We start from the raw sequence: 24,970 nt of genomic DNA, 5'->3' as shown, positions 1-24,970 counted from the left end.
GAAATTACTCATGACCAGCTCGAAAGAAGGTAACAAAACTCATTATCATGGACCTGCAGTTCATCAAGCCATATTTGCAAGAAAGTCATATCAATCCTACACAAACTGCAAGCAGGCCAAGCCTTGCATAAAAAATGTCTTCACCCCATTTTTCTGCTGCTTGTCTTCCAATTTCTCCTCACTGTTCTTTGTTGAATCCATGAACTCTTAAGCCAGAACTCAAGCTGGATCCTTGCTCTTGCTCGGGTGGTAGACCCTCAGGAGTTTCAACACCCGGTCAAGTGTTCGAGTATCCATAGGTGGTGAAATCCCACCAAGGCATGAGTGTGTGGGGGTGTGCGTGCGTGTGTAAAGAGAGAGAGAGAGAGAGAGAGAGAGGCAGAACTCAAGCTGTCATCCTCCACTCATTTCCACCATGATCAAAACCAAGATCGATCTGCACCCTTAAAAAGGTTTCTGGTCCCTGAAGAGCTATAGCCAATTGAAAATTCAGTTACAACAGGTTCTCTATAACACATTATCTGGTGGTCCGTTTGGGAAGAACGGAATGGAAGATGTTTTAGGGACTCTTCCAATTCTGCTCAGGTTGTTTGTTTCGTCCAGGGCCAGGCGCAGCTTATTCGAATGGGCCTCCAATGATGACAAACTGAAAGATTGCAATCTACGTTTTCTCGAGATTTAGTTGTTTCCCCTTTCTTTCTTTTGTTTTTTTCTTGTTCGGTGACTTCTCTGTGTTTCGCTTCTTTTTTAGTTCTTAATGAAATTGCGATATCTTTCAAAAAAAAAAACACATTATCTCAAGCACTTCTACTAAGCTACCTGCAGGTAATGCTATCCTAGTTTAACCAACTTTCATAGGTCACCTTGCCTACTTTCCGACAGCCATTCCAGCAGTTGAATTCTCTTGGGTACCTTACACAAACAGCCAGTGGCTAGAGAACAGAATCTTCCAACTTAGTAATTATCTCTTAGTTAAGATCTCAAGAATCCACAAATGCCTACACGAATTAATATTCTAAAACTAGAGTGCAACTACCAACAATGTTCTTCAATTTGTCAATGTGCAATCATGAGGCTTTCCAGCCCCATATGCAACATCTCCACCACTTTTCTGCTGCTTGTCTTCCGATTTCTCCTCACTGTTCTTTGTTGAATCCATTAACTCTTAAGCCAGAACTCAAGCTGGATCCTTACTCTTGCTTGGGTGGTAGACTCTCAGGAGTTTCAACACCCGGTCAAGGGTTCGAGTATCCATAGGTGGTGAAATCCCACCACAGCATGAGTGTGTGGGGGGGTGTGTGCATGTGTAAAAAAAAAAAAAAAAAAAGAGGCAGAATTCAAGCTGTCATCCTCCACTCATTTCCACCATGATCAAAACCAAGATCCATCTGCACCCTTCAAAAGGTTTCTGGTCCCTGAAGAGCTACAGCCAATTGAAAATTCAGTTACAACAGGTTCTCTATAACACTTTTTTTTTAAAGGCAACAAACGAAAATGCATTAAATGAAAAGAAGATACAAAAGAAGAGAGAGAAAAAAAGATAGCAAAAACAAACCAAAGACCTAAGGACCGACTGCTGAGGTAGCTGAAGAACCTAAGGGCCCAAAAAGCTAAAATCCACTACTTTCATAAGATTAACATTAGCAGCCCATTCAATTAACAAACGCTTAGCCCTAGACCCAACACAGAAGAAGAAGAAGAGTTGTTGAAGCATCTGTTGTTCCTTTCTTCCCACACGGCCCACCAGATGGCAAGAATGGCCATTCGCCAAAGAGAGGACTTCAACTTCCCTAACTTAAGACCATTCCAAGCAACTAACAGCTCTGCGGCTGTGAGAGGAGAACACCAGCTGACTGAAAAAGCATGGCAGAAATCTTCAATAATGGATGATATAAACTGACAGTGAACCAACAGGTGATTTACCAACTCCACCTGGCACATACAATTTATACAAATATTGGTGATCAGCATTCCTCTCTTGGCCAAGTTATCGATGGTTAGAATTCTATTGCGCCCCACCAACCACCCGAAACAAATAACTTTAGGTGGAACTTGAACCTTCCAAATACACGACGTGGCGACATATTGATCCTGGTTTGGAGGATAAATCTTCCTATATAAAGATTTAACAGAGAAAGCACCAGATTTCTCGAGGGGCCAAGTAATGCTATCGGACATGTCAGGATAGATGGCAGAGTGCTGGACATACTCCAGGAGAGTCACATACTCAATAGCTTCATTTTCAGAAAGATTACGAATGCATCTGATATCCCAGACCGAGATTCCTGACAAGACAGAGCAGCAGCTATTTATGAAAACACCCTTGTCAGGGGAGATTCGGTATATCAGGGGAAAGAGAATTCTGAGAGGGGAATCCCCGAGCCAGATATCCTTCCAAAAACGAATGGAGGAACCATTGCCCAGCACATAGGAAACAGAATTAATGACTGAAGGACTGATCTTGAGGATGTCACGCCAGATGTGAGAAGCCTTAAAGTACAAGGACTTCCTCCGCCACCAACAGCCCTGAGAAGCACCATATTTCCCTGTGATTATCGTGGCCCATAGTGCATCCTTAGCAGTTGCAAATCTCCAAACCCATTTCCCCAAGAGAGCCGAATTCATGAGATGGAGATTCTTGACATTAGCCCCCCCTCCCTAAAAACTTTGCACACCTCTTTCCAATCCAGCAAGTGAAATTTATGCTGGTTTTCCTTCCTAAACCAAAGGAAGTCTCTTCTAATTTTCTCCATACGCTTGAGGACCGAGCCGGGACATCTGAACAGCGTCATGAAATATAGGGGGAGGCTGGACAGGGCAGATTTGATCAACGTCAGGCGGCCGCCCTAGGAAAGATACCTGCATTTCCATGAGGCCAGAAATTTGTGAAATTTAGAAATAACCCTTTTCCCACATCTGCATCGGCGGGGCACCCACAGAAAGCGGAAGACCAACAAAAACAGTTGGGAACGAGTCAACCCGGCAACCCAAAGAATCGACGAACTTTTGAATCAAGGGAAGAGGGGTATTAATCCGAAGAAGCTTCGACTTTTTCATATTAATCCGAAGACCCGAAACTGCTTCAAAGCAATGAAGAGTAGTTAAAAAGCTGTCGATTTTTTCTTGTGACGCCTCAGAGAATATGAGGGTGCCATCTGCAAACTGAATGTGGGTGAGCGGGTCAGACAGACCTAGCATCCGAATGCCACGCAGAATATTATTCTGTTGTCCTGTCTTCAGCATAAGAGACAGAGCTTCGGCAACGATAAGGAACAAGAAGGGGGAGAGGGGGTCACCCTGTCTGATACCGCGGGAGCTTTTAAAAAAGCCTTTGGTGGACCCATTCAGAATAATCGAGAAGTGGGCAGAACCAACACAGGCAGCAATCCATTGCTTCCATTTAAACCCGAATCCCATCCGGCCTAAAATATAGAGAAGGAACTCCCAATCAATATGATCATAGGCCTTAGCTAAATCCAGTTTACAAAAAATTCCTTGAGATTTTGACCTGTGGTACGAGTGGAGAACCTCGTTGGCAATAAGGGCACCATCCGTGATTTGTCTACCTTGGATGAAAGCCGATTGGTTAGGCGAGATAAGATTATCAATGACCCTGGATAGCCGCATCGAGAGCACTTTAGAGAGGATTTTGTAGGGGCCACCGATCAGATTGATTGGTCTGTATTCAGAGAAAGACGCAGCACCCGAAACCTTGGGGATTAGGGAGATAAAAGTGGCGCCCAAACCCTTTGATAATCTGCCTCGTAGATAAAATTCATGAAAGAACCGAAGAATGTCATGACGGATAGTATCCCAAAATTGCTGATAAAATGAAAGCGGAAACCTATCCAGCCCCGGAGATTTGTCACCACCCAGCGCATCTATGGCTACCTTGATCTCTTCTTCCGACAAAGGCGATTCGAGAATGGAATCTTCTCCTTCTTTCAATCTGTTGAAATCGAGATAGTCCAGCCGAGGGCAAGTCCAACTGTCTGACGATAGGAGGGCTGAAAAGTGTGATATGGCAAGCTCCTCGATCTCCTTCCTATCCTCGATTCTTTTCCCGTTCTTAGAAATACTGAAGATGGTCTTCACCCTTGTGTGCATATTTGCCATGAAGTGGAAATACTTTGTATTTTTATCCCCCTCCGCAATCCATTTCTCACGAGATTTAATCCTCCAGGAAGTTTCTTCTTCTAGGGCTTTGTTCGACAGGATCTGGATGATGTCAATGTGTTTGGATAAAAATTGTTTGGGCCACGGGATTCCTTCGAAGTCAGAGTCCAATTTCTGAAGTTTGGCAAGGAGCATATCAGTTTCAAATTCCCGTTTAGTAGCTTCCTCCTGTCGCCATTGCTTGATCTTATATTTGAGGAGGCGAAGTTTACCAAGAAGAATATGACCCGTAAAACCATCCACTTGAAAAGAGGCCCACCAGTCAGTAACCTTCTGCCGAAAGCCCTTGATCTGCAGCCAAGCGGAGTTGAACTTGAAAGGCTTCGGACCCCAGTTTTGAGCGTCCATACTGAGGAGAATGGGGCAATGGTCAGACGTAGTGCGGGGAAGGGCCAATTGATAGGAGACCGGAAAGATATCGAGCCAGTCCGGGGAGACAATAAATCTATCCAGTCTCGATTGGATAGGAGCAGCACGACCATTGATCCAGGTAAATCTGGCTCCCATCAACAGCAGATCAATCAACTGCTCAGTCTGAATCCATTCGAAGAATCGATGCATTGTAGAGGATGGTCTTCTTCTGGAGTAGTCCTCCGCAAAGCGAGTGATGCTGAAATCTCCCACAACACAAACCGAACCTGGAAATATCCGCCTAGCCTGAGATAACTCATCCCCGAAAAGAGACCTAAGAGAGTTACAGTTAGGTCCATAAATAATGGAAAGGAGACATTGAATATTAAAAGACTTATCTTGTAAAACAATGGAGAGCGAGAAGACCCCCCCTATTGGACGAGATAAGAGTCCACTTGGACGATTTCCAAGCCACTAGAATGCCGCCTGAACTCCCCACCGCATCCAACGATAGCCATTTAGCGTCGAGAGGTTTCCACAAGGATTGCAGCAACTTGTCCGAGAATGAGTGGACTTTTCTACTTAGGGAGGCTTTGATAAGACTTCTTTTATGCTTGGACCCCACCCCTCTGACATTCCAAGAAATAATCTTCATGGAGTCGCAATGCTTCCCCGGATACCCTGTCCTCCTGGTTTGAACATCGACGCGGAAATGAATCCTGGACTAGCTTCCAGACGTTGAAGCTCCCGGGAGGAAGACCGTTTAACTAGCTGCTTACCTGGCGTTCTACTCATAGGGATTGGTCTACCTCTATTTTCAATGCATTGAAACAGGGTAATGTAGTCCTCCAACCTGTCTCCAAAAGGCAGACCGAGGGACCGCCCTACCTTACCCATGGCTTCTCTGATCCAACGATTCTTCTGAATCTTAGCTAACAATTCAAGCCGAGAAGATTCCGAACGGGGAGGAAGGGTCTGAGAGTTTGCTATCATCTGAAGAGGTTTGGTCATAAGAATGTCAGCCGGCTGATTTTCTTGAAAGAGGATCAGCGGACCAATGTCGAGAGCATCGATCGGAGTGTTGATGGAGGATTGCGATAGATAATCCGAAAGATTGTAGTCAGAGTTGGCCTGATCTGAAGAGACCACCTGAGAATCCGATTCCAACGATTAAAGAGAAGAGAACATAGCTGATGGGACGATAGGAGATAGTGGAGGGCTTTGATGATTCTGAACCGGACCCAACCCGGATCCGCTTACCCGATCGCACAGAGAGAGCGGAGATGACGTTGCCAACTGTCTAGACAAGTGACCAACGGCCGAGCGAGAGGGACCCTCCCCATCTACACGAATCGCCACACATCCTAAGTGACGTGTCGAAGACGGGATGGCAAGTAGAGCCCTAGAACAAGACATCAAAGTCTTCTGACGAGAGCCAGTTGGTGACCGGTTAATAGGAGGATTAGTCGAGATATCCCCCGGATAAAGAGCAGCATCTGTAGTTGACTGACTGATCGAGTCAGCAGGAAGGCCACGCGTCATAGTCTCCGAAGTCGTCATCAAGGCACGCGAGATACGATGGGGAGAGCGATTTGCAGAGGGTGGCGGAGATGGCAAAGACTCACCACGTGGCATGCTCAGGCTAGAACTTCGTCTGCTTCGTCTGCTGGACTTGTCAGAGAAGTGATTCGGTACTCTTCTGAAGTTTAGACCTTGTACTCCCATCTTCCTTGTTCGGCTGGTTCGACAATGGCGACGAGGTTGGCTCTTCCCTAACTCGCCAGAGGTCGCCCCACTGCGAACACTGAGATTCCGGACCTTCCATCACAACTGGAAATTCCAGAGTACGATCTTCTATTACCACCTTCACCAACGCAGGGGGAGCTATACCTTTCGGTCAACAAACCCGAACTCTGAGGACCCTAACCTCTTCTTTGAGCTTAGTCTTCTCGTCCAATTAGAGAAAGGATACGAAGAAATTAGCAACAACTATAAAAAATAACTCGTCATACCATAATTCCAGAGGGATTCCCCAAACCGGATACCATATATTTTCCTTTCCAAAAATCGAAAATTCCTCCCATCTCATAACTCTGGCAACTGGTCCTCCCGAATGGAGGTGACCCGCCATTAACAGCATATCAAGATTGACTCTTGGACAAACCTGAACCCATAACTCTTGATAGCCAAGAGGTTTCATCTTATAATTACTAGGACGAAAGCCCGTGGTTTCAAAAATCCAATCCCTCACTTGAGATAGGGAGGCGCCTTCTTTACAAATGATTGCCAGAGAATCTTTTATGTTATCTTGAGCCTTCCGAAACTGGTCCATGTTAACCGAGATAGGCCTACCCATCCTATCCAAGGGGGGAGCACGAGAAGGGGACGGGTATGGGGGGGGGGGGATCCGAGGGGGCAGGTAGACAGTAAGGGTTGTCCTGAGGATGATGATGAAGCAGGACCTCCTTGAAGGAGGTGGCGGTCGACATGGGGAGGGTTGCAGGCAAAGGAGGAAGATGGGGGGGGGGGGGGGGGAGGGGAGGTTGCGGGATGAGGGGGAGGGTTGGGTTTGTAAATCTGAGGGTTCGAGGAGGAAGAGATAGGAATGGGACCAAATCTAGCCCTCTGAACTAGAAGCGGGCAACCTGCATATTTTACGCTATGTAACATATCAACCGCACGGGCAAGCTCCTCTTCGGAAGACATTCGGACAAGAGCTAAACCTCTATATTTGCCGGTCTGATGATCTCTGGGCATAACTACGTCCATGACAGCACCAGCCCACCCGAAGACTCTTTCAATATTGAGAGGGAACCAACCCGATGGATATCCTTTCACGAACAGAGTAGGATAAGCCCGTCGGTTCCTTGCCGTTGCTGCAACTGACCCCTTTTTCCGATGAGTGACCTCCTCTCATTCCTTCTCCCGCTCATCCTCGCGCAAGAGGAGAGGAGGAGCATCCACATTTTTAGGATGGTGGGTCCTCGACTCCAACGCAGCACCCTGAGATTTCCTGGGTTCATCCGAAACTGAATCTCCCCACCGTTTACTCAAAAGACCCTTCCGCATCATCTTGAAGGACTACTGTAGACAAGCAGCCAGTGTCGTCGTCGCCATCCTCGTTTAGTGTGATTTACAACAAAAACATGGAACAAATCATCTCCTGTAGTTAATGGTATCCTAGTTTAACTAACTTTCATAGGTCACCTTGCCTACTTTCCGACAGCCATTCCAGCAGATGAATTCTCTTGGGTACCTTACACAAACAGTCAGTGGCTAGAGAATCTTCCAACTTAGTAATTATCTCTTAGATGAGATCTCAAGAATCCACAAATGCCTACACGAATGAATATTCTAAAACTAGAGTGCAACTAACAACAATGTTCTTCAATTTGTCAATGTGCAATCATGAGGCTTTCCAGCCCCATATGCAACATCTCCACAAAATCCACACAGCAGATGTGCCAACCTTTTTCTTTTCCTCATCAATGGCAGAACTTTTTTATTAAAAAGATTGATCAGGTTGGCTCAAATATCAACCTAAACATGTGCTTTGCAATAAGTGGGCCCCAGCACGCAGCTGACCTGGTAAAAATCAGGACGACCCAACCATTGGACAGGTCACTAGCATCATCGGATTTGGACCCTTCTGCAGGTTCTAGCAAATGTCCATTGCACTTGATGTGGATGCTTCTGCAAGTTCGACATACCCTTTTGCAAGCCTGATAGTTCTAGCAAATCCATTCTCCTCTTTTTATTAAAAACCATCAGGTTTGCTCTTGTGCCAGTCTAAATGTGCCAACCAAAAAGGGATCAGTCCTCGTGACCCTTCTACAAGTCTGCAACTTACCCCTTCTGCAAGTTCTAGCAATCTCCTCCCTTCTTCTATGAGTTTCTTCTGTGAGTTCAGCAAATGTGGACCCTTTAGCAACAAAAGACCGAGACACTCCTCCTCTTCCTCCTCTTCTTCTCATCCTTCTTCTCCTCCTGCTCCTAGTTAGGTAAGCTAGGTTGGAACCCGAGACCTCAATGATGAAGCCAAGACTGCCTAGTATATAAGCTCAGCCTGAAACCCTAGGGTTTCTTGTTTGTCATCTTCGAGTAAACAGCATTTGTATCAGCCTCATCAATTTGAGTGACAATATACAAGAGGAACTACGGGGTCCTGCTCATCAGTAGGCATAACTTTATTGACACACGATTAGTGGCCTAAAGGGTTGCGATCTTCTGATGGAATATGGAGAATTAATGCAGCACCCCATCCACAATGAGCCTATCAGATCCAGGTTCCAATATCCACAGGTATGTAATCCTGCAAGTACACAAAAATACATTTGATGATGAGCAGGACCATGCTATTTTTCATCGTACGGTGCCAAATTAGTCCTGATTCGAGAGAGTAAAACACTTCCAGAGAGGTGGTAATATACATTGAGATCTATTAAAGATACATGTTTGGTAACCTCCAGAGGCTTCTAAGAAGCTTCAGTAATTTTATTATAACCATCAAATGAAGAATTCAAGCTTAATTATATTTCTACAAACAAGCCATAAGAGCATGCCTAAAAGATAATTCATTTTTTTTTTAAGGGTAATAGTACCAGGGGCCTAAAACATGAATTCTACATAGATCCAACTAAATATAACATGAAAACCTAAGCTCGTGAGCATTATCAGTAACTCGAACTTTTAATGCTCAGTCTTGACTTTTACATCTCCATTGGGTAAAATACTCTGTGCTTGTGCTAGACGCTTTGATTCCTGCACAATTTAACACGAAATGAGATCAAGGTGATAGGAAATGCTCCTAAGAAAGATAAATACACGTATCAAGAACAGAATGTATTTCACTCAAAGAATTAGAAGCATAACACCTCAGGTTCTGAGATTCAACTAATAACTTGAATAAAGAGAATGAGTTTGAGAAGTCATAACTGCCCAACCAGTACTTTAGTGCTGGGTACTCAATGTGGGTAAACTACTAGCTATGACATCTGAATTGTGATATTAACTCATCTACAGTTTTGAACCATGAGAAACAGTGCTTGCATATTCCAAGGATGATTTAGAGCCTACAAAAGGATTCTCTACCATGTTCATTAAAATGATTGTTGTGATATCTTGAGATGGATTTCACAGATTGTCTATTCTGAACTTGTCACTGTACCTTTTAGGGCATGTTCAGATTCATAGAATTTTTTTTGAGGAAAGGTGTTTCCCATCTCTAGTCAACAGTGGGAAAGGAAAAGTCATTTCTTTTTTAAGGGACGTCTGGCAACACTAAGTTGGGTGTATTTGAGTGCATTAGGAATTCAAAAGTCGTTTGGCAGCGTGGATTCAAAGGTAAACGGAAGCATGGATTCAAAGGTAAATGGAATTAGAGGTAATAGAAATACATAGTTTTGCTGTGTTTAGAAATTACACCTTTTGCTGTGATGCGGAGTGCAATGCCTTTTTGGCTCCTTTTAAAAGGCAAAAGAGTTGCATGTGTAACAAAGGTGTCAGTAGACCACTACACATAGGACACTGATGATACCCAAAACAATCTAACTATCGGTCGCACCACCAAAATCGCATCAATAGAATGATCCTAACAGTCAAACATTGGCCACGTACATGGACGGTTAAAAAATGTTGGCGAGTCACTCATTTGCCATCATTATGCCTGTGGCCCACCCAAGGCTCGGAATTTCATCATTTTTAGCTAAAGTATATATTTCAATGGGCTTATTACAGTCCCTCTGTTGAATATCGCATAGTACACTAATTTTGGATGTTAAAGTTGATTTAGTATTCAAATTCAAATTCCTGTAAATATACTATAGAATTTCAATGCATTCATATTTCTGGATTCCAATGCATCAAGTTGGCAAACACAACTGAGGAATCGAAATCAAGTGTAATTGTGATTTGGATTCCAATGCATTCCAAATACAAGCTCCAAAATGAGCCCTTATTGTTTCTCAACAAGATTTTCTTCAAAAAAATTTACTCCATTTTCGAATCTATTGTTTGGAAGAGAGAGAGAGAGAGAGAGAGAGAGAGAGAGAGTAATTTTTCACGAAAATTTTACTCAAAGGCTGAAGGTGACACAATTGTGCATTGAAGATGGATTGTGGCACGTGCCACAAGCTTCTCTTCTTTCTTCCCTATTTTCTGTTAAATCCTTCCCCTTCACAGGTTTTCACATGGTATCAAAGCTGGGAGTGATTTGAGCCCCAAATCTCCTATTTTCAAATCCATAATTTTTATATCAAGATTGGAGGCCCCCCCTAGTGTGATGATCAGACCTTAAGGAAAGAGTGTTCCTTGTCGTCTTCGTGTAGAAAACATGTTTTCTGTGTTTTTCAGAAAGTAAATAGAATCTCGCAAAATGGAGCTTAGGAACCTCAACTTGAAGATGAAGGCTTGCTGATTTTTCTGATAAGGTGATGCTTTGTTTTCCTTTCGTTACTTTGTGTTGGAAGCAGTTTTTTAGCAGTTTCGTCCATCCGTTACATCGTGAAAGATGTATGAATGATGTCGAAGTGGGTTCTAGTTATAGATGAGTTTCTATGTGATATTGTTGTGAGGTATAGTTGTGCATGAATCTGATTATAAATCAATGTTTTTCCATATAAGTTGAAGTAAATCAGTTCCAAGGTGGCTATAAAGCAGAAAGGTATAATCAATGGTCCCTCATCGCTGGGAGAAGTGCCTGAACCTTCGTTTAATGCATCCATACCATCCGTGAAATTGGATGGGAAGAATTATCTTCACTGGACTAAATCTGTTTTTCTCTTAGCCCGAGAAAAAGATCAATTCCTCACGGAATCTAAACTGGAGGAATTTGATCCTGGATGTAGACAGTGGATATGTAATAATGCTCATACTAGATCTTGCTTACGGAATAACATTGAACTCAAGGTGAGTTCTAATTTAGTATTCTTGAACACTGCAAAAGATGTTTGGGGATACCGTGAAAAAGATGTACTCCTCTGAGCAAAATCTCCCTCGGGTCTATCAATTGTACAAGGATATTTTCTCATTGCAAAGGGGATAAGTTCCTTGGTGAGTATTTTGCCAAACTAATTGGCATGTGGGAAGAGCTCTCAATATATCATCCTATTACTTCAAATGTACTCTTATGAACAGTGTTCCTAATCCCCTTACCGCGGACACAATCACATGGAGAACGGATGAGTCCTCCCGGCATCACGTATGGTCTTACACAGCTCCACCCAAAATTTTAGCATTTGCTTGGCTAGTTGCAAACAAGAGGATTCTAACTGTCGACAACCTAAGGAAAAGAGGGATGGTTCTGCCCAACATTTGCTTATGCTGCATGAAGGATGCGGAGTCGATCGACTACCTTCTAATCCACTGCCCTTTCATCTCTTTCATATGGACAGTGTTCGCCAGAAGGTTCAACATCCAATGGTGCATCTTAGGGTCAGCTGATCTACTGCTCAAAGCTTGGCACGGCATCAGGATAGGGAAGACAAAAACGCAGATTTGGAGAATGGTCATCCTAGCTATCTGGTGGTCAGTTTGGCTTGAAAGAAATGATAGATGTTTTCGCAACTCCTCCTCCGTGGAGAAAGTTTCCTTTAAAGCTCTTAATCTGGTGATTGAATGGGCCACGTACGACGCCTCCTTAATGGAAGTGGATTTTGCTTTCTTGTTGCTTAATGGTTAACGCTATCTCAGCATAGCCTTTTCCTTTGGTTTCCATTTTTTTCATTTTTCTCCTCCCGTAGTTTGCTTCTTTTTTAATGCAATATCGTTAATTCTCCCAAAAAAAAAAAGTTACTCTTATGAAGAAATGGTTGAAGGATATGAAAGCGGTGACACTTTTGTCTGTTTTGCTAAAAGAATATCAATCAACTAAAGATTAGATTTTGAGTCGTATATGAATCCCTTCAGTTGCAGAAGTCTATGTTAGGCTTCAGAGAATCTCTCTTGCAAATGACTCTGACAGTGCTCATGTTAATGCGTCTAATAAAGTTGCATTGGCCACTTTATCTGATTTCCCTGGTATGCGTGGGGATCATGGTGGTCGAACAAGTTGTGGTGGATATCGTAGTGGCAAAGGCGGTAGGTAGCGAGGGAAAGTAGAGATGGTCATGGTGGTAAAGGAAACCACATGCACTCATTTGTGGTCTTACATATCACATTATGGATTTTTGTTGGGATCTCCATGAAAAGGCTCCAAGAGCTCTAATCAAGCTCTTATAATGGACGATGTTTCTGCTGATGGTAGACCCACCACTTTTACTTCATTGAATGTTGATGATGATCATATTGGTATCACACTATCACAGGAAGAATATACGCGGTTCCTCTCTTCTAGTAACTCTATGTCCAACAATGTTCCTTCTACTTCTACAACCATTTTGGCACAGTCAAGTAAAGTGAGCCTCTTGTTATCTCATCCCTCTCCATAGACATCAATTTTGGGACATCAAATCATATCTCCGATAATCACAACTCCAATTCTTCTTTTGATTGTGTCTTGTCAAATATGTCTATTACTTTAGTTAATGGCACCCCATGCACTATTGTTGGACTTAATATTGCTCGGCCTAATGCGTCTGTATTCATATCTTTTTTATTGTACACCCTCAAATTTCATTTTAGTCTTTTACCCACAAGTAATTTAACAAAATCTCTAAATTGTTCTATCTCCTTCTTTCCCTCTTACTATGTTTTGCAGGAGCTCAAGACGGGCAAGACGATTGGAGTCATGAGAGGAATTGTCTATATTATTTGGAGAGGGAATCTATAAGTGTCGCAATGTTTCATGGGAGTCCAATAATTATGTGGTATCGTCGTTTGGATCATCCATCTCTCTAGAAACTGCATACTCTCGTTCCATCCCTTCTGAAGATATCGAATTTAGAGTGTGAATCGTTCCATCTCTTCTGAAGATGTCGAATATAGAGTGTGAAACGTAACAACTAAGTGAACATCATAAAACTCATTTTCCATCTAGGGTTGATACAAGGAGTGAGGTTCCATTTAAATTAATTCATTGTAATGTGTGGGGACCAACTCGAGTCCCTAGTTTTTTAGGTTTTTAAGTACTTTGTTCTCTTTATTGATGATTTTCTACGATGACATAGTTATATTTCTTGAAACATGGGACAATAGTCTTTCATATATTTCAGAATTTTCATAATGAAAAAAAAAAAAAACCTTAATTTGGTGTAAATTTGTGTATGTTTAGATCTTATAATGCTTTGAAATTTTCATAATGAAACAAAAACTTAGTTTTGTGTAAATTTGTGTATATTTTGATCTTATAATGCTTTGAAATTTTCAGACCCTATTTCTCAGGATTTTCAAACCTATGTACAAAGTTAGGGTGTCCTATCCATTGTGGCCTCTTATGCTTATATACCTCAACAAAATGGCGTGGCTAAGCACAAGAACATATATCTGATTGAGGTTACTCACGCTTTGTTATTAGAAATTAATGTTCCACAATCTTATTGAGGTGATGGAGTTCTTACTACATGTCATTTGATAAACAAGCTGTCATCGTCGATTTTAAAAGTCAAAATAATGCTCTTATTGTTTTTCCTAATCAACCAGTATTTTTTGTTCCTCCCAAGTGTTTGGTTGTACTTGTTTTGTTCATCCGATAGCTGCAAATTATGATTGACCCCTCTCTGGATGTAAAGAATACATTTCTGCGTGGAGAATTACACAAAGAGGTTTATATGGAGCAACTGCCTCCTTATGTTGCTCTGGGTGAATCCTCTAAAGTAAATTAAATAAGTCTATATATGAATTGAAGTAGTCGTCACGAGACTAGTTTGAGAAGTTCAATGGTATGGTGATAGCGTATGGGTTAAGAAGGAGTAACATAGATCACTTCATTTTCTCAGAGCAAACTACATTTGGCTATATTATACTTGTTATGCATATGGATGACATTAGAATGGTAGGTGATGACTTAGACGGCACTGAGAAGCTGAAGTCGTATGTTCAGTATCAACTTCAAATCAAAGATCTCGATCTTCTTCGATATTTTCTACGCATTGAAGTGGCAAGATCCAAAATTGGAATAAATCTATGTCAAAAAAATATGCTTGTAACTTATTGGAAGAAACAAGTATGCTAGGTGTCAAGCCTATAGATACGTCAATGGATCATTATCTTAAACTTGAGCCTAAAGAATAAGAGTTATTGGCAAATCCTAGCATGTACAGAAGACTTGTTGGTAAGCTCTATCTATTTGACTATTACAAAACCATACATTGGTTTTTTCTGTCAGCATGGTTCGTTTTTGCAAAGTCCAAGAACCTCACATGTAGCTGCAATTATGAAAATTCTCATGTACTTAAAGGATACACCTAGGAATGATATCCTAAATAGATCTCACGGTCATCTCTAGATAGTCAGTTATTCCGAAGCAAATTATGCAGGGTCGAGATATGACAAATGGTTGACTACAAGTTACTATACCTTGGTGGCAACGTGGTTATCTGGAAAAGTAAGAAGCAGAATGTGGTTGTCAGGTCAAGTGTTGTGGTAGAATATAGATCAATGGCACATACAACTTGTGAACTTGTTTGGCTTAAATTCCTCCTTGAAAAATTGGGATTCATTGTTCAAGGTCCAATGCCTTTACATTGTGACAATCAAGCTACCATACATATTGCCAACAATCAAGTATTCCATGAAAGAGCAAAAGCATATAGAGGCTAATTGCCACATTCATTCAAGAAAAGGTCTCTCAGAAGGAAATCTACACTCCATATATCTCATCCTATGAACATGTTGCAGATTTATTCACCAAAGCTCTTCAGAAGTCTCAATTAAAAAAAAACTTATATCCAAGCTAGGCATCTATGATATTTATGCTCCTCCAACTTAGTGTTAAAAGTGTTGAATGTCATACAACTAGCCTATTTGGGCTTTTGGGGCTTTATTGTACATGTTGGATAGGATTAGACCCATATAAATAGTCTTTTTTTTTCTTTGAAAGATAACTTATATTAAAAACAAGAAAAAAACAAAAGAAGGGGCCTGCTGAGGCGGCAGACCCTTAAGACAGAAAGAAAAAAGAGAGATCTGCATTGGTCCCTTCCTTATAGGACACCCATTCAGCAATAAGGCATTTGACAAAGGAAGAAACTATGTGGGAAGGCTTTGAAACATTCTGAAAGCATCTGTTGTTCCGTTCTAACCAGATAGCCCACCAAATCGCCAAAATAACTAACCGCCAGATCCTGGTTTTGTAGTTGCCTAGTCTGACCCCATGCCAAGCTTTAAGGAGCGTATCCACGTCCTTAGGGAAACACCAACTAACTTTAAAACAGGAGAGAAAAGCAGACCAAACAGCATAGGCGAAGGAACAGTGGATCAACAGGTGATTCACCGATTCTTCAGCAAACATGCAGCATAAGCAGATGTTCGGCAGGATCGTTCCTTTTCTTCTAAGGTTATCTAGAGTGAGAATTCTATTTTTCCCTACCAGCCAACCGAAAACCTGCATTTTAGGAGGGGCAGCATATTTCCAAATGAAATGGGGATGATGATGGGGACCAGTGCCATTGTTGACTGATAAGATCTTGAAGAAAGACCTCACAGTGAAGACGGAAGATTTATCAGCTTTCCACGTGATGCTGTCATTACGGGCTTGATTAGGGGAAGCGGTTTGGATGAGCTGCATCATTCTCACGTAATGTTCTATTTCCCAATCTTGGAGATTCCTTCTGCATTGAATATTTGAAATGATCTTGTCAGCTACCAGAGAATAATTATCAGCTATGAAACTATTCTTCTTGCTCGCCAACCGATAAATGGAAGGGAATATGAGCTTTAGAGGCCTGTCCCCTAACCAATCGTCGTGCCAAAACCAAATACTATCTCCCCTGCCAACGTCAAACCCAATCATACTGGTAACCTCCTCTTTCAACCGACTGATATCTCCCCTTATAAACAGTCTTTACTTACATAAGCAAGGAGAGCATTAATATAATTTTGAAATATTGTTTAGCACAGCCCTAATAAAACTAGAAAGGGAGAGGGGGGGGAGCTTGCAAAATGCAATTGTCCCCCCTCTTTTTCTCTCCCTTCTTTTCTTTCCTCCCTATTTTCAAATCCTTCCCCCTCACACATTTTCGCAGGTAGCATTTGTTGCAAATCGCACATTGAGGTGTGTGGCATATTGGCGCATGTGTGGTACCTTAAGATGGATGGTGGCACATGTGGTGCACTTAAATATGGACAGTTGCATATGTGGGACACTTAAAAGATGAGCAGCAGCACATGTGATTACCACGTGGGGCACTTCGTAAACAGATTGGTCATGTCCTCTCATTTCCTTTAATTTCTTGGAGATGACTTTTAGGGTATTTTTCAGGAAATTAGATGGAAAGGAATGGCATTTCCAGGAAATTTACTGAAACAAATAACAGAAAAAATCCCCTCCCTGCGAAAAGCCCCATATGTTGAAGTATGGGGTACTCATGCTCCTCAGGTTGGTGCATTTACTGGATGGCTGCCTGTTGCAAACAAAATCATCACTACTTTAAAAAAGCATTCCATGACAACTAGGTCCATCACTAGTCTAGAGTGAATTCCTCTCCGTCACCCCAGTATAAACCAAGAAAATGCTCTTCCAAATGGTAACCATCTTCCACAACATGGTAGGGTTCCAATTGCCCTATTACCATATCAACATCATATCAGCTCATCTTAAGATGGGAGACAAATATCTCAACCTCAATAAAGGTCTGCAGCTTCTCTCTGGTTGGGGATCCCAACTGCCACCTATATCGCCCGTCCTTGAGAGGACAACAATGAGTTTTGTTCATCTACTTCATAAGGTTCCATGAGCCCCAAATTCCGAAGAATGTGAATTTGGTAGAACAGGGCACAGTGCCGATGGAGATTGGTTACTAACCACCCACATACTTCCTAAAACACATGCTTGCTCAGAAAATAAACCCTCATGTGCATGTTAAAGCAACCATCTACACAGAAGCGCACTCTTGGGGAACTATGTACAAAAATGTGTGTGTGTGTGTAGAGAGAGAGAGAGAGAGAGAGAGAGAGAGAGAGAGAGAGTTTCCACTAGGAACCGGTTCTCATGAGAAATCATTTCACATTGTGTGTATATGTGTATATGGGCCATATGGGCCCCTCCTCTGGCTTCAATGAAGGGTTGGACCAAAAACCACGCTGTTGTGCAACTCAGGTGGCTCCAGTGAAAATCAAAGGTGGGCATCCCCTCCTACTTTGCTACGGCCTACCCAAGGTATTAAAAAAACAGTCGCATAACAGTCATAACAGCTGTTAGGCCCGTTACATAAAGGTAACATTGGGAACCATTACACATTACGGGGCCGTAAAGGCCGTTACGGTAAAAAATGGCCCGTAATAGCCATTACAGCCCTGTAAGCCGTTATGGTCGATACAGGTAAAAAAATGGTCGAAATGTCCGTTACAGGGGGGTGTAATGGCTGTTATGGCCTGTATCGTAGCAGTAATTACAGTGGGCGTTACAGCCACCATTACCATTATTGAATACCTTGGGTCCACCCGATTTACAGATCAGGCTGATTTCAGGGCCATATGGGTTTCATAAGGTGACTCATCTAGTGGACAGATTGGATTTTGTGCACACATCACGTGGGATGTATACATATAAAAAGAGGGATAAGTCAGTGCACTAGTCACTAGCTTGCACCAATATCAGTGAAGCTTGAATCAGAGTGCTCTGCACCATCATATCAGAAGTAAGAACCATGGAAGTTCCCTGTTACTTACAGCAGCAGAAGTTGCACGTATCTCCCTATAAGCTTCCACTTCATCAGGAAATGCTTGCTCAAGTTCCTCCAAAAGGTGCTTCCGTAAACTCTGAAACCACAAAAAGGGTAGAAATTGTTGTAATGATAATTTCAATTAACCATGTGACATCTACATTGACAAAAAAAAAATACATGAAAACAAAAGCTCTGTCCAGAGACAGATTGAATCAGTTTTCAGACTGTTCATCACAAATGTCAAGGGTATCCAGTAGGATTGTTTTTTGTGACCTAAAATAGTAGATAGTTCTATTACTTCAAGTATTATTCAGGAGCATTTCATTGCATCAACCAGGCATATTTCGGAAAGGTTGTAAAACAAATCATTTATCAGCAAACCAAGCCCCTGAGGCATGAAACACCCCTGCCCACATGATGAACCTAAAGATCAATGGCAGCCACATTCCTCCCCTAGAGAGGCCATCTTCATCAATGATCATATGATTAGACGGTTCATAATGGGAAAGGGGTGCAAGACTATATTCATTGATTCCTAGGAAAAAGGTGCTAGTTATGGATAGTTCAAGTCCTTGAAAATGTTGTGTGAAAGGCATGTTTAGAAGGCTTTTATGGGATTTCAAAATTCCCACGTTTGAGGAGCTTACATCAGACCTTTTTAAAAAAAAAAGGACCTTACATCAGTGTTGGGAAAAGCACATCAAGGATCCATAATAAGTTTTCTTCCAAAGCTTTCTTTCGAGCAATAATCCAGATGAAACTTGAGAAGTGTACATGCACAGAAATATGGCGATGCTGTGCTTCACCTGGACCCAAGGTAAAATATTTTTGCTGGACAACAGGATCAAAAAAAAATCTCGACTCCAGATCACCTCCAGAACTGAATTTTCGATTTCGCTGACATTTCCTGAATTTGAAGAATTTGGGTATGATTTGTTGGATTTGTTTTACCATTTGAGGTTGTTACAAACTAATAATATGGCTAAAGCTTTGTAGAAACAGTTTTTGCTATTTAGTATCTTATCATATTGACTTCTAATCGATCTAAATGATGGAAATTGGTAACTAAGATTCATAGGGATTCTAGGGTGCCTTTTAGGGCCTATAAAAATGGATGTTCTAGGACTAGGAGGTAGATCGCACTGCATTTCTGAAAATTTGTGGAGTTTTACTTGTAAGCATGAAAAGTTTCAGTTCTAATAACTTGTTTTTCCCTCTATTCAAATACTCTTTTGTGGTGTTGAGTTCTTCATCCATTCTAGAAATTCAGGTATGAAAACCTAATAGATTCGGACACCGGATTGCATCAGCCTTCAATCCTAAAAGGAGCTTGATGGAAAGGATGCAACTGGTTCTGAGGGCCTACGATTACTTGAAGTTCATTCTTGATGTTTGCTAGGAGTGCCTCCCAGCTGCTCTTTTCTAGTCCTTCAGTGCAACCTTCCTTCTATCCACACTTATGCATGCAGGCACCGCATGTAGGTATATAAAACTTTTTTTCCATTGCTGATAAAAAAGAAAAAGATTGACTGAAGAGAAGTGAGCGTCACTCAATCCTGCCACCCCTCAAACTTCCGTCCTAGTAAGACCATTTCACAAGATTGTGACAGGACTCACCCGTAGTGAGCTCCACGCTTGGTGTTTCCCACTGTGTCATTTCCTTTATCAAAGGTACAATTACTACTACCAGAAAAGTTTACACCAGCTCACCATCAATGCTTAAAATGACTCTTGTTACGAGTCTGATTAAATAAGCTTTCCCTCAAATTCCTAAGATGAAATAACAAGCCAACATAGAATTACCAAAATACCATCATAAGGCTGCATTGTATCGCCCTAAAAGCCAAGTGTTTTGAATATTTTCACAGAATGCATGCTTATTCATTATGTCAGGCATTTGGAGCGGTGTTGAAATAGAAAACTGCATTAGAGAGGATACCATATTTTCAACACCTTCGCGCAAATTAGTATCGGCAATTAGCACTGACACAGAATTGTTGAGGAGAAATAGAGAAGAAAAAAGTATAAAACCTAATACGGTTTTTTATTTCTATCGCGCCCCAAACTCATAATGGGATGAATCACCATCTGTTCTACCACAGTAGTCAAATTGCTTGAGATCTGGGTATGTCCAAACACACCCTGAATCCTCTAAATTTCAAATGCAAGGATCAAGAATGAAAATTCAAACTCAGAAAGCAATGCAACTAATCGCAGGAATCTGAAAGTGAACATATAACTGCGCACACTCCAAGCAAGTTTTACTGCTACCAAAATAAAATATCATCCCAGAACCTTTTCTTCACTCACAAAAAATTCATGTAATCCATTTCATGAGCAGGACATGTGATTTCTTTATAGGCTGAAGTACATAGGAATTCATGTTGGATTCAAACTAATTTTAATATGCTTAAACACCTCACTAGCTAACTGACCTCATTGCATTCAAACTCTACTTAAATCTCTACCTAATTGAAGACTTCAAATAAATTCGGTAGGTTCTATGCACGCTGCATATGCGACTGCAACAGGCAGTGCAGTTGGTATCTTTCAAATGGATATCCACATGCAGGGTGTATTTTTAGGAAATTAACTGATATCGAAGAGCTCGATGTCACCAATGCAATCAAGTGGGGCCCACTTTGGTCCCCTTGGATACGCTTGTCTGACGTGTGGCTCAGTTGCATCAGTAAGTGAAAAGAGACCCACCTTGAAAGCATCGGTTTTGCCCTTGGTGATCTGATTTCTGGAAATGCAGCTATTGATGACATCCCGCGTGAATTCATCTGGATTCTTCCCATCATCAATCAAGCTGAAAAATCCAAAAAGAAAGCAAGAAAAAAAAAAAACCACAGAGATTGAAATAAGCAAGAGAAGAACAAACTCAGCACCGAAAGCCACAACACAATACAAAACTCACTTGACGACCTCCATGGGAACCTGGATATTACAATTCTCTGCCAATCTCTGCATCGCATCGAGCTCCGACACCACGGCGTTCCTGCAGCATCGAAACCCTAGAATTAGAAAACCCTAGAAATTCTCAAAAGGAAGAGAAGACGAGAGATTGGGAGTCGGTGGGGATTAAATAGTAAGGAAGTGAGGAAGAAGAGAAGGGGAGAGCGGGAAATGGGGAAGGGCAATGTGGTAAATACAGGCGCTGAAGGAGGGGAAGTTGGGAAGAGGCGTTGAAGGAGGAGACGGTGAGGTAGAGCTGGTGGAGAAGACCGAGGGTCTTTTGTATAGAGTTGAGGACATTGTTGAGGTTCTGTTTCGGTTCGTCCGCGTCGGATCCGGAAACGGTACCACCGTTTCCAGCGATCGGTGGTGTTGCAGAGGACGAGTTCTGAGAGGAATCCATCTTCCTCACTTGGAAATTCACAATCAGTTTGGGACTGGATTCCGTTGGGAGTTATGATTAGGGAGCGACGCAAGAGTTCGTTGTGCATTAATCGCGTCTGAGAATATGCTAAGATACGTCACCTTTCAAGGCACACATGTAGGGTTGGACGGGTAATCTGAACCTTCCATCTTTTGTTTTTTTATTTTCAGTTGCTATATTTCAAAAAATTTAACTGAAAGTATAATTACAACTATCTATTGAGGTTTTGATATAGACCCTTCAAAAATTAACTTTCGATGTTTCACCTTCAACTTATAAAATATTTGTGAGGATCTTTCTGGCATGGTTATTGGATCGTGGCCCATCTAACATTGAAACCACAAGGGTAAAGTTTCAGATCACCTGACCATCAATGGACAAGCCTTTCTAACTTTCTCTTTTTTCTCATGATATAATTAAATTAAAACTAAGATAACATCACTGGACAGTTTGGCCGAGTGGTCTAAGGCGCCAGATTTAGGCTCTGGTCCGAAAGGGCGTGGGTTCAAATCCCACAGCTGTCAATTAATTTATTTATTTTTTTCCTTTTTCTTTTATTTTCTTTTCCAATCTACACCATCAAAATTATGATTTTTGTTTCAAGTGATCATTTGATGACCCACGCTTTGACTGCTGAATTTGGAGAACCGATTGCTTTCTCTTCGTCGGATGGTGAGGCATTAAATAGTTAAGGACTGTTTGATTGGTGAGTAAAAAATATCTATTAAATATGCAATGATGATTTCAATGACCGCTATTAAAATATGATTTTCATGATTTCTAATGATAGAAGGGGTCTTATTTAATAGGAATGCAACTTGGGTCCGGGTCAATCTTAACTTGATTAGCTCAACTTGAGTTTGGGTGGTGTGGTATTCAAGTAGAAAAGTTTGTTTTGAGTTCGGGTGGAAACGTCAGGTTGAAATTTGAGGAGGGTGAGGTTATAAGTTGGATCCTCTTGAGGTCAGGCCGAGTTGGTGGTAGGGTTGGTGTTGGCCTTCAACTTATCTCCATCCACCTAACTTTTACTATTATTTTCATTGTTAAAAATATCCTCAATATTATCAAAATATCCATGATATTATCTCTCTCTAGCTTAGTAATATTGGTAAATACTTATAGTGCTGCCCATAACACTGATCGTGTAGAAATTGTAGATATCAGCAATATATCCATATCATCACCTTTTTAAACAGTGTAAATTCCATATCTTATGTTGCTAATGTATCAATATCACAAATAATTTTTATTGTGTAAATTCAAGGTATCCCTTATATCGCCAGTTAACCGGTACGTAATATTTCAATAATATCATTAATAAATCAATATTGCTAAAAAAAAAAAATTTATTATGAGAGCATGGTTATATGCGGTGTTTAATTTGTCGATGATAGTATCATAATATTATTGTTATCGCATCATAAATGATATCGAGATCAAGATCTTTCGTTTCCTTTTTTAATTGTTGATAATTTCTAGACAAAATATTGTATATTGTCAATATTCTAAGATAGTGATAGATGATTGGATAGAAAGTTGGATGGATGGTTAGATGAATGAGATGGTTGGGCTGATTTTTTACGACAACACATGCTTTTAAACTTTATAAATGAAAATTTATAATGTATGCATTTTATATATAATTTTTTATTCCTAAATATACAAATATGTGTATTTTAGTATCTTTTGAAGTTTCATTAAAAAATTCTATCATTTTCCTTATGTTTTTTTGCAATATTGATATTATCAATGGCATCGATATTATTTCTATAACTCTAACTAGCGAACTTTACAATGATATTGAAAGTTCAAACATTACTTATTTATATGACAATATTCATTTTAGTGAGATAATATTCTCTTAAATATCTTGCACGTGAAAAGGATCATGTTTATTATGAGAAGTTGATTATTTTATTAATATTTGCTCACATACATCCTGAGGTATTATAATAAAATATATTAGAATTTTAGCCATCGGTATATAATACCTATTTTGGTAAGATAATACTCTCCTTAGTATCTTGTGTTAGAGGATTTGATTGTAAAAAGAATAATGATTACATGTAGAATTTACTATTTTTGTGTGGTTTGCTCAAATATACACTGACGTATTGTATAATATGGTGCATCCGGATTTTATCCATTGGTATTGGCTCTTTTCAACAACCTGGGCTATTTATGTGATAAGGACGTACGCTCTTGGATGAGGAATGCCTGATTATTATTTTTTTCAAAGTGAATGAATGCTTTAACCCTTGTGACTACACAAAAATTATTGCAACAACCTTTTAGAGCAAAGGAGCCACATTGCAAAGGGTTGAAAAAACAAAAAAAAATCATATTCGAAGATTTTACTAGCTGTCTATCTGTCATAACAAAAATGTAAGACTACTCACAAACAGTTTGGATCATTAGAAGATAACCCATGTTCAATTGCTAAATTCCCGTCTATTGTATTGCAATTGTCGGGAAGCAAGTAAGTAAACCCTTATCATCTTTGTTAACTAAATATTGTATAACATCTCATATATGAAAATTACTTCATTTTCTTTCTTTTACCCATTTTCAATCGCTAAATTTTCATCTATTGTATTGCAATTGTCTGGAAGCAAATGAGTAAAACATTATCATCTTTGTTAACTAAATATTGTATAACATCTCATATATGAAAATTACTTCATTTTCTTTCTTTTTCCTATTTTCAATCGCTAAATTCTCATCTATTGTATTGCAATTGTCCGAAAGCAAATGAGTAAAACATTATCATCTTTGTTAACTAAATATTATATAACATCTCATTATATGAAAATTACTTAATTTTCTTTCTTTTTCCTACCTATCAAACAGGCCCTCGTGATTGTCCCCCATCCTTCATATATAGAAATTGCAGACCATTGGAAACCGCTGTGATAATCACACTACTACGACAATAACATTATGATTTCGCCTTTCCATGTCCCGCTTAGAATATTTTCCTTTCAAGCACCCATTTGTAGGAGAATAAGTTTCTCATTGGATTTTGATGGTCGCCACTTTCCCAACTGTTCATTTGGTGGCTATTCATGTTACCCATTTAACTAGGATCAGCCATTTTCTTTTTTTGTGTCCATTTGAAGGTTATGAGCTAATGCATATCCTCCATTAAAATGATGGACCAAACTATTGATAGTGGCATTTAACCACTAACCATGAGATTTTACTCAAGGGGCCATGAACTCCACTTGGTTGTCTGGCCTTTGTCCAGGGTACGTAGTGGACCCCATCTAATCTCTTGCGTCCAAAATTGGGTGGTGGATAT

General features: G+C 40.7%; 1 protein-coding gene and 1 non-coding gene across 2 annotated transcripts; one reads left to right on the top strand and one right to left on the bottom strand.

Moving 5' to 3' along the window:
• Positions 1–8,981: 8,981 nt before the first annotated feature.
• On the bottom strand, positions 8,982–21,733 carry LOC131232951 (mediator of RNA polymerase II transcription subunit 10b). The gene is made up of 5 exons (XM_058229494.1): positions 21,443–21,733; positions 21,208–21,288; positions 20,997–21,099; positions 18,292–18,381; positions 8,982–9,288 (listed from the first exon to the last, which is right to left on the bottom strand). Exons 1-5 carry the CDS (start codon positions 21,646–21,648, stop codon positions 9,217–9,219), a joined length of 552 nt encoding a protein of 183 aa, XP_058085477.1. The 5' UTR covers positions 21,649–21,733; the 3' UTR covers positions 8,982–9,216.
• Positions 21,734–22,113: 380 nt separating this feature from the next.
• On the top strand, positions 22,114–22,193 carry TRNAL-UAG (transfer RNA leucine (anticodon UAG)). The gene has a single exon. It is a non-coding gene; the product is annotated as a tRNA-Leu (tRNA).
• Positions 22,194–24,970: the final 2,777 nt, after the last annotated feature.

Source organism: Magnolia sinica, chromosome 18 (genome assembly GCF_029962835.1).
Source record: "Magnolia sinica isolate HGM2019 chromosome 18, MsV1, whole genome shotgun sequence".
Lineage (NCBI taxonomy): Eukaryota > Viridiplantae > Streptophyta > Magnoliopsida > Magnoliales > Magnoliaceae > Magnolia > Magnolia sinica.
Note: the sequence above shows the minus strand (reverse complement) of the source record. Positions and strands in the feature narration are given on the sequence as shown.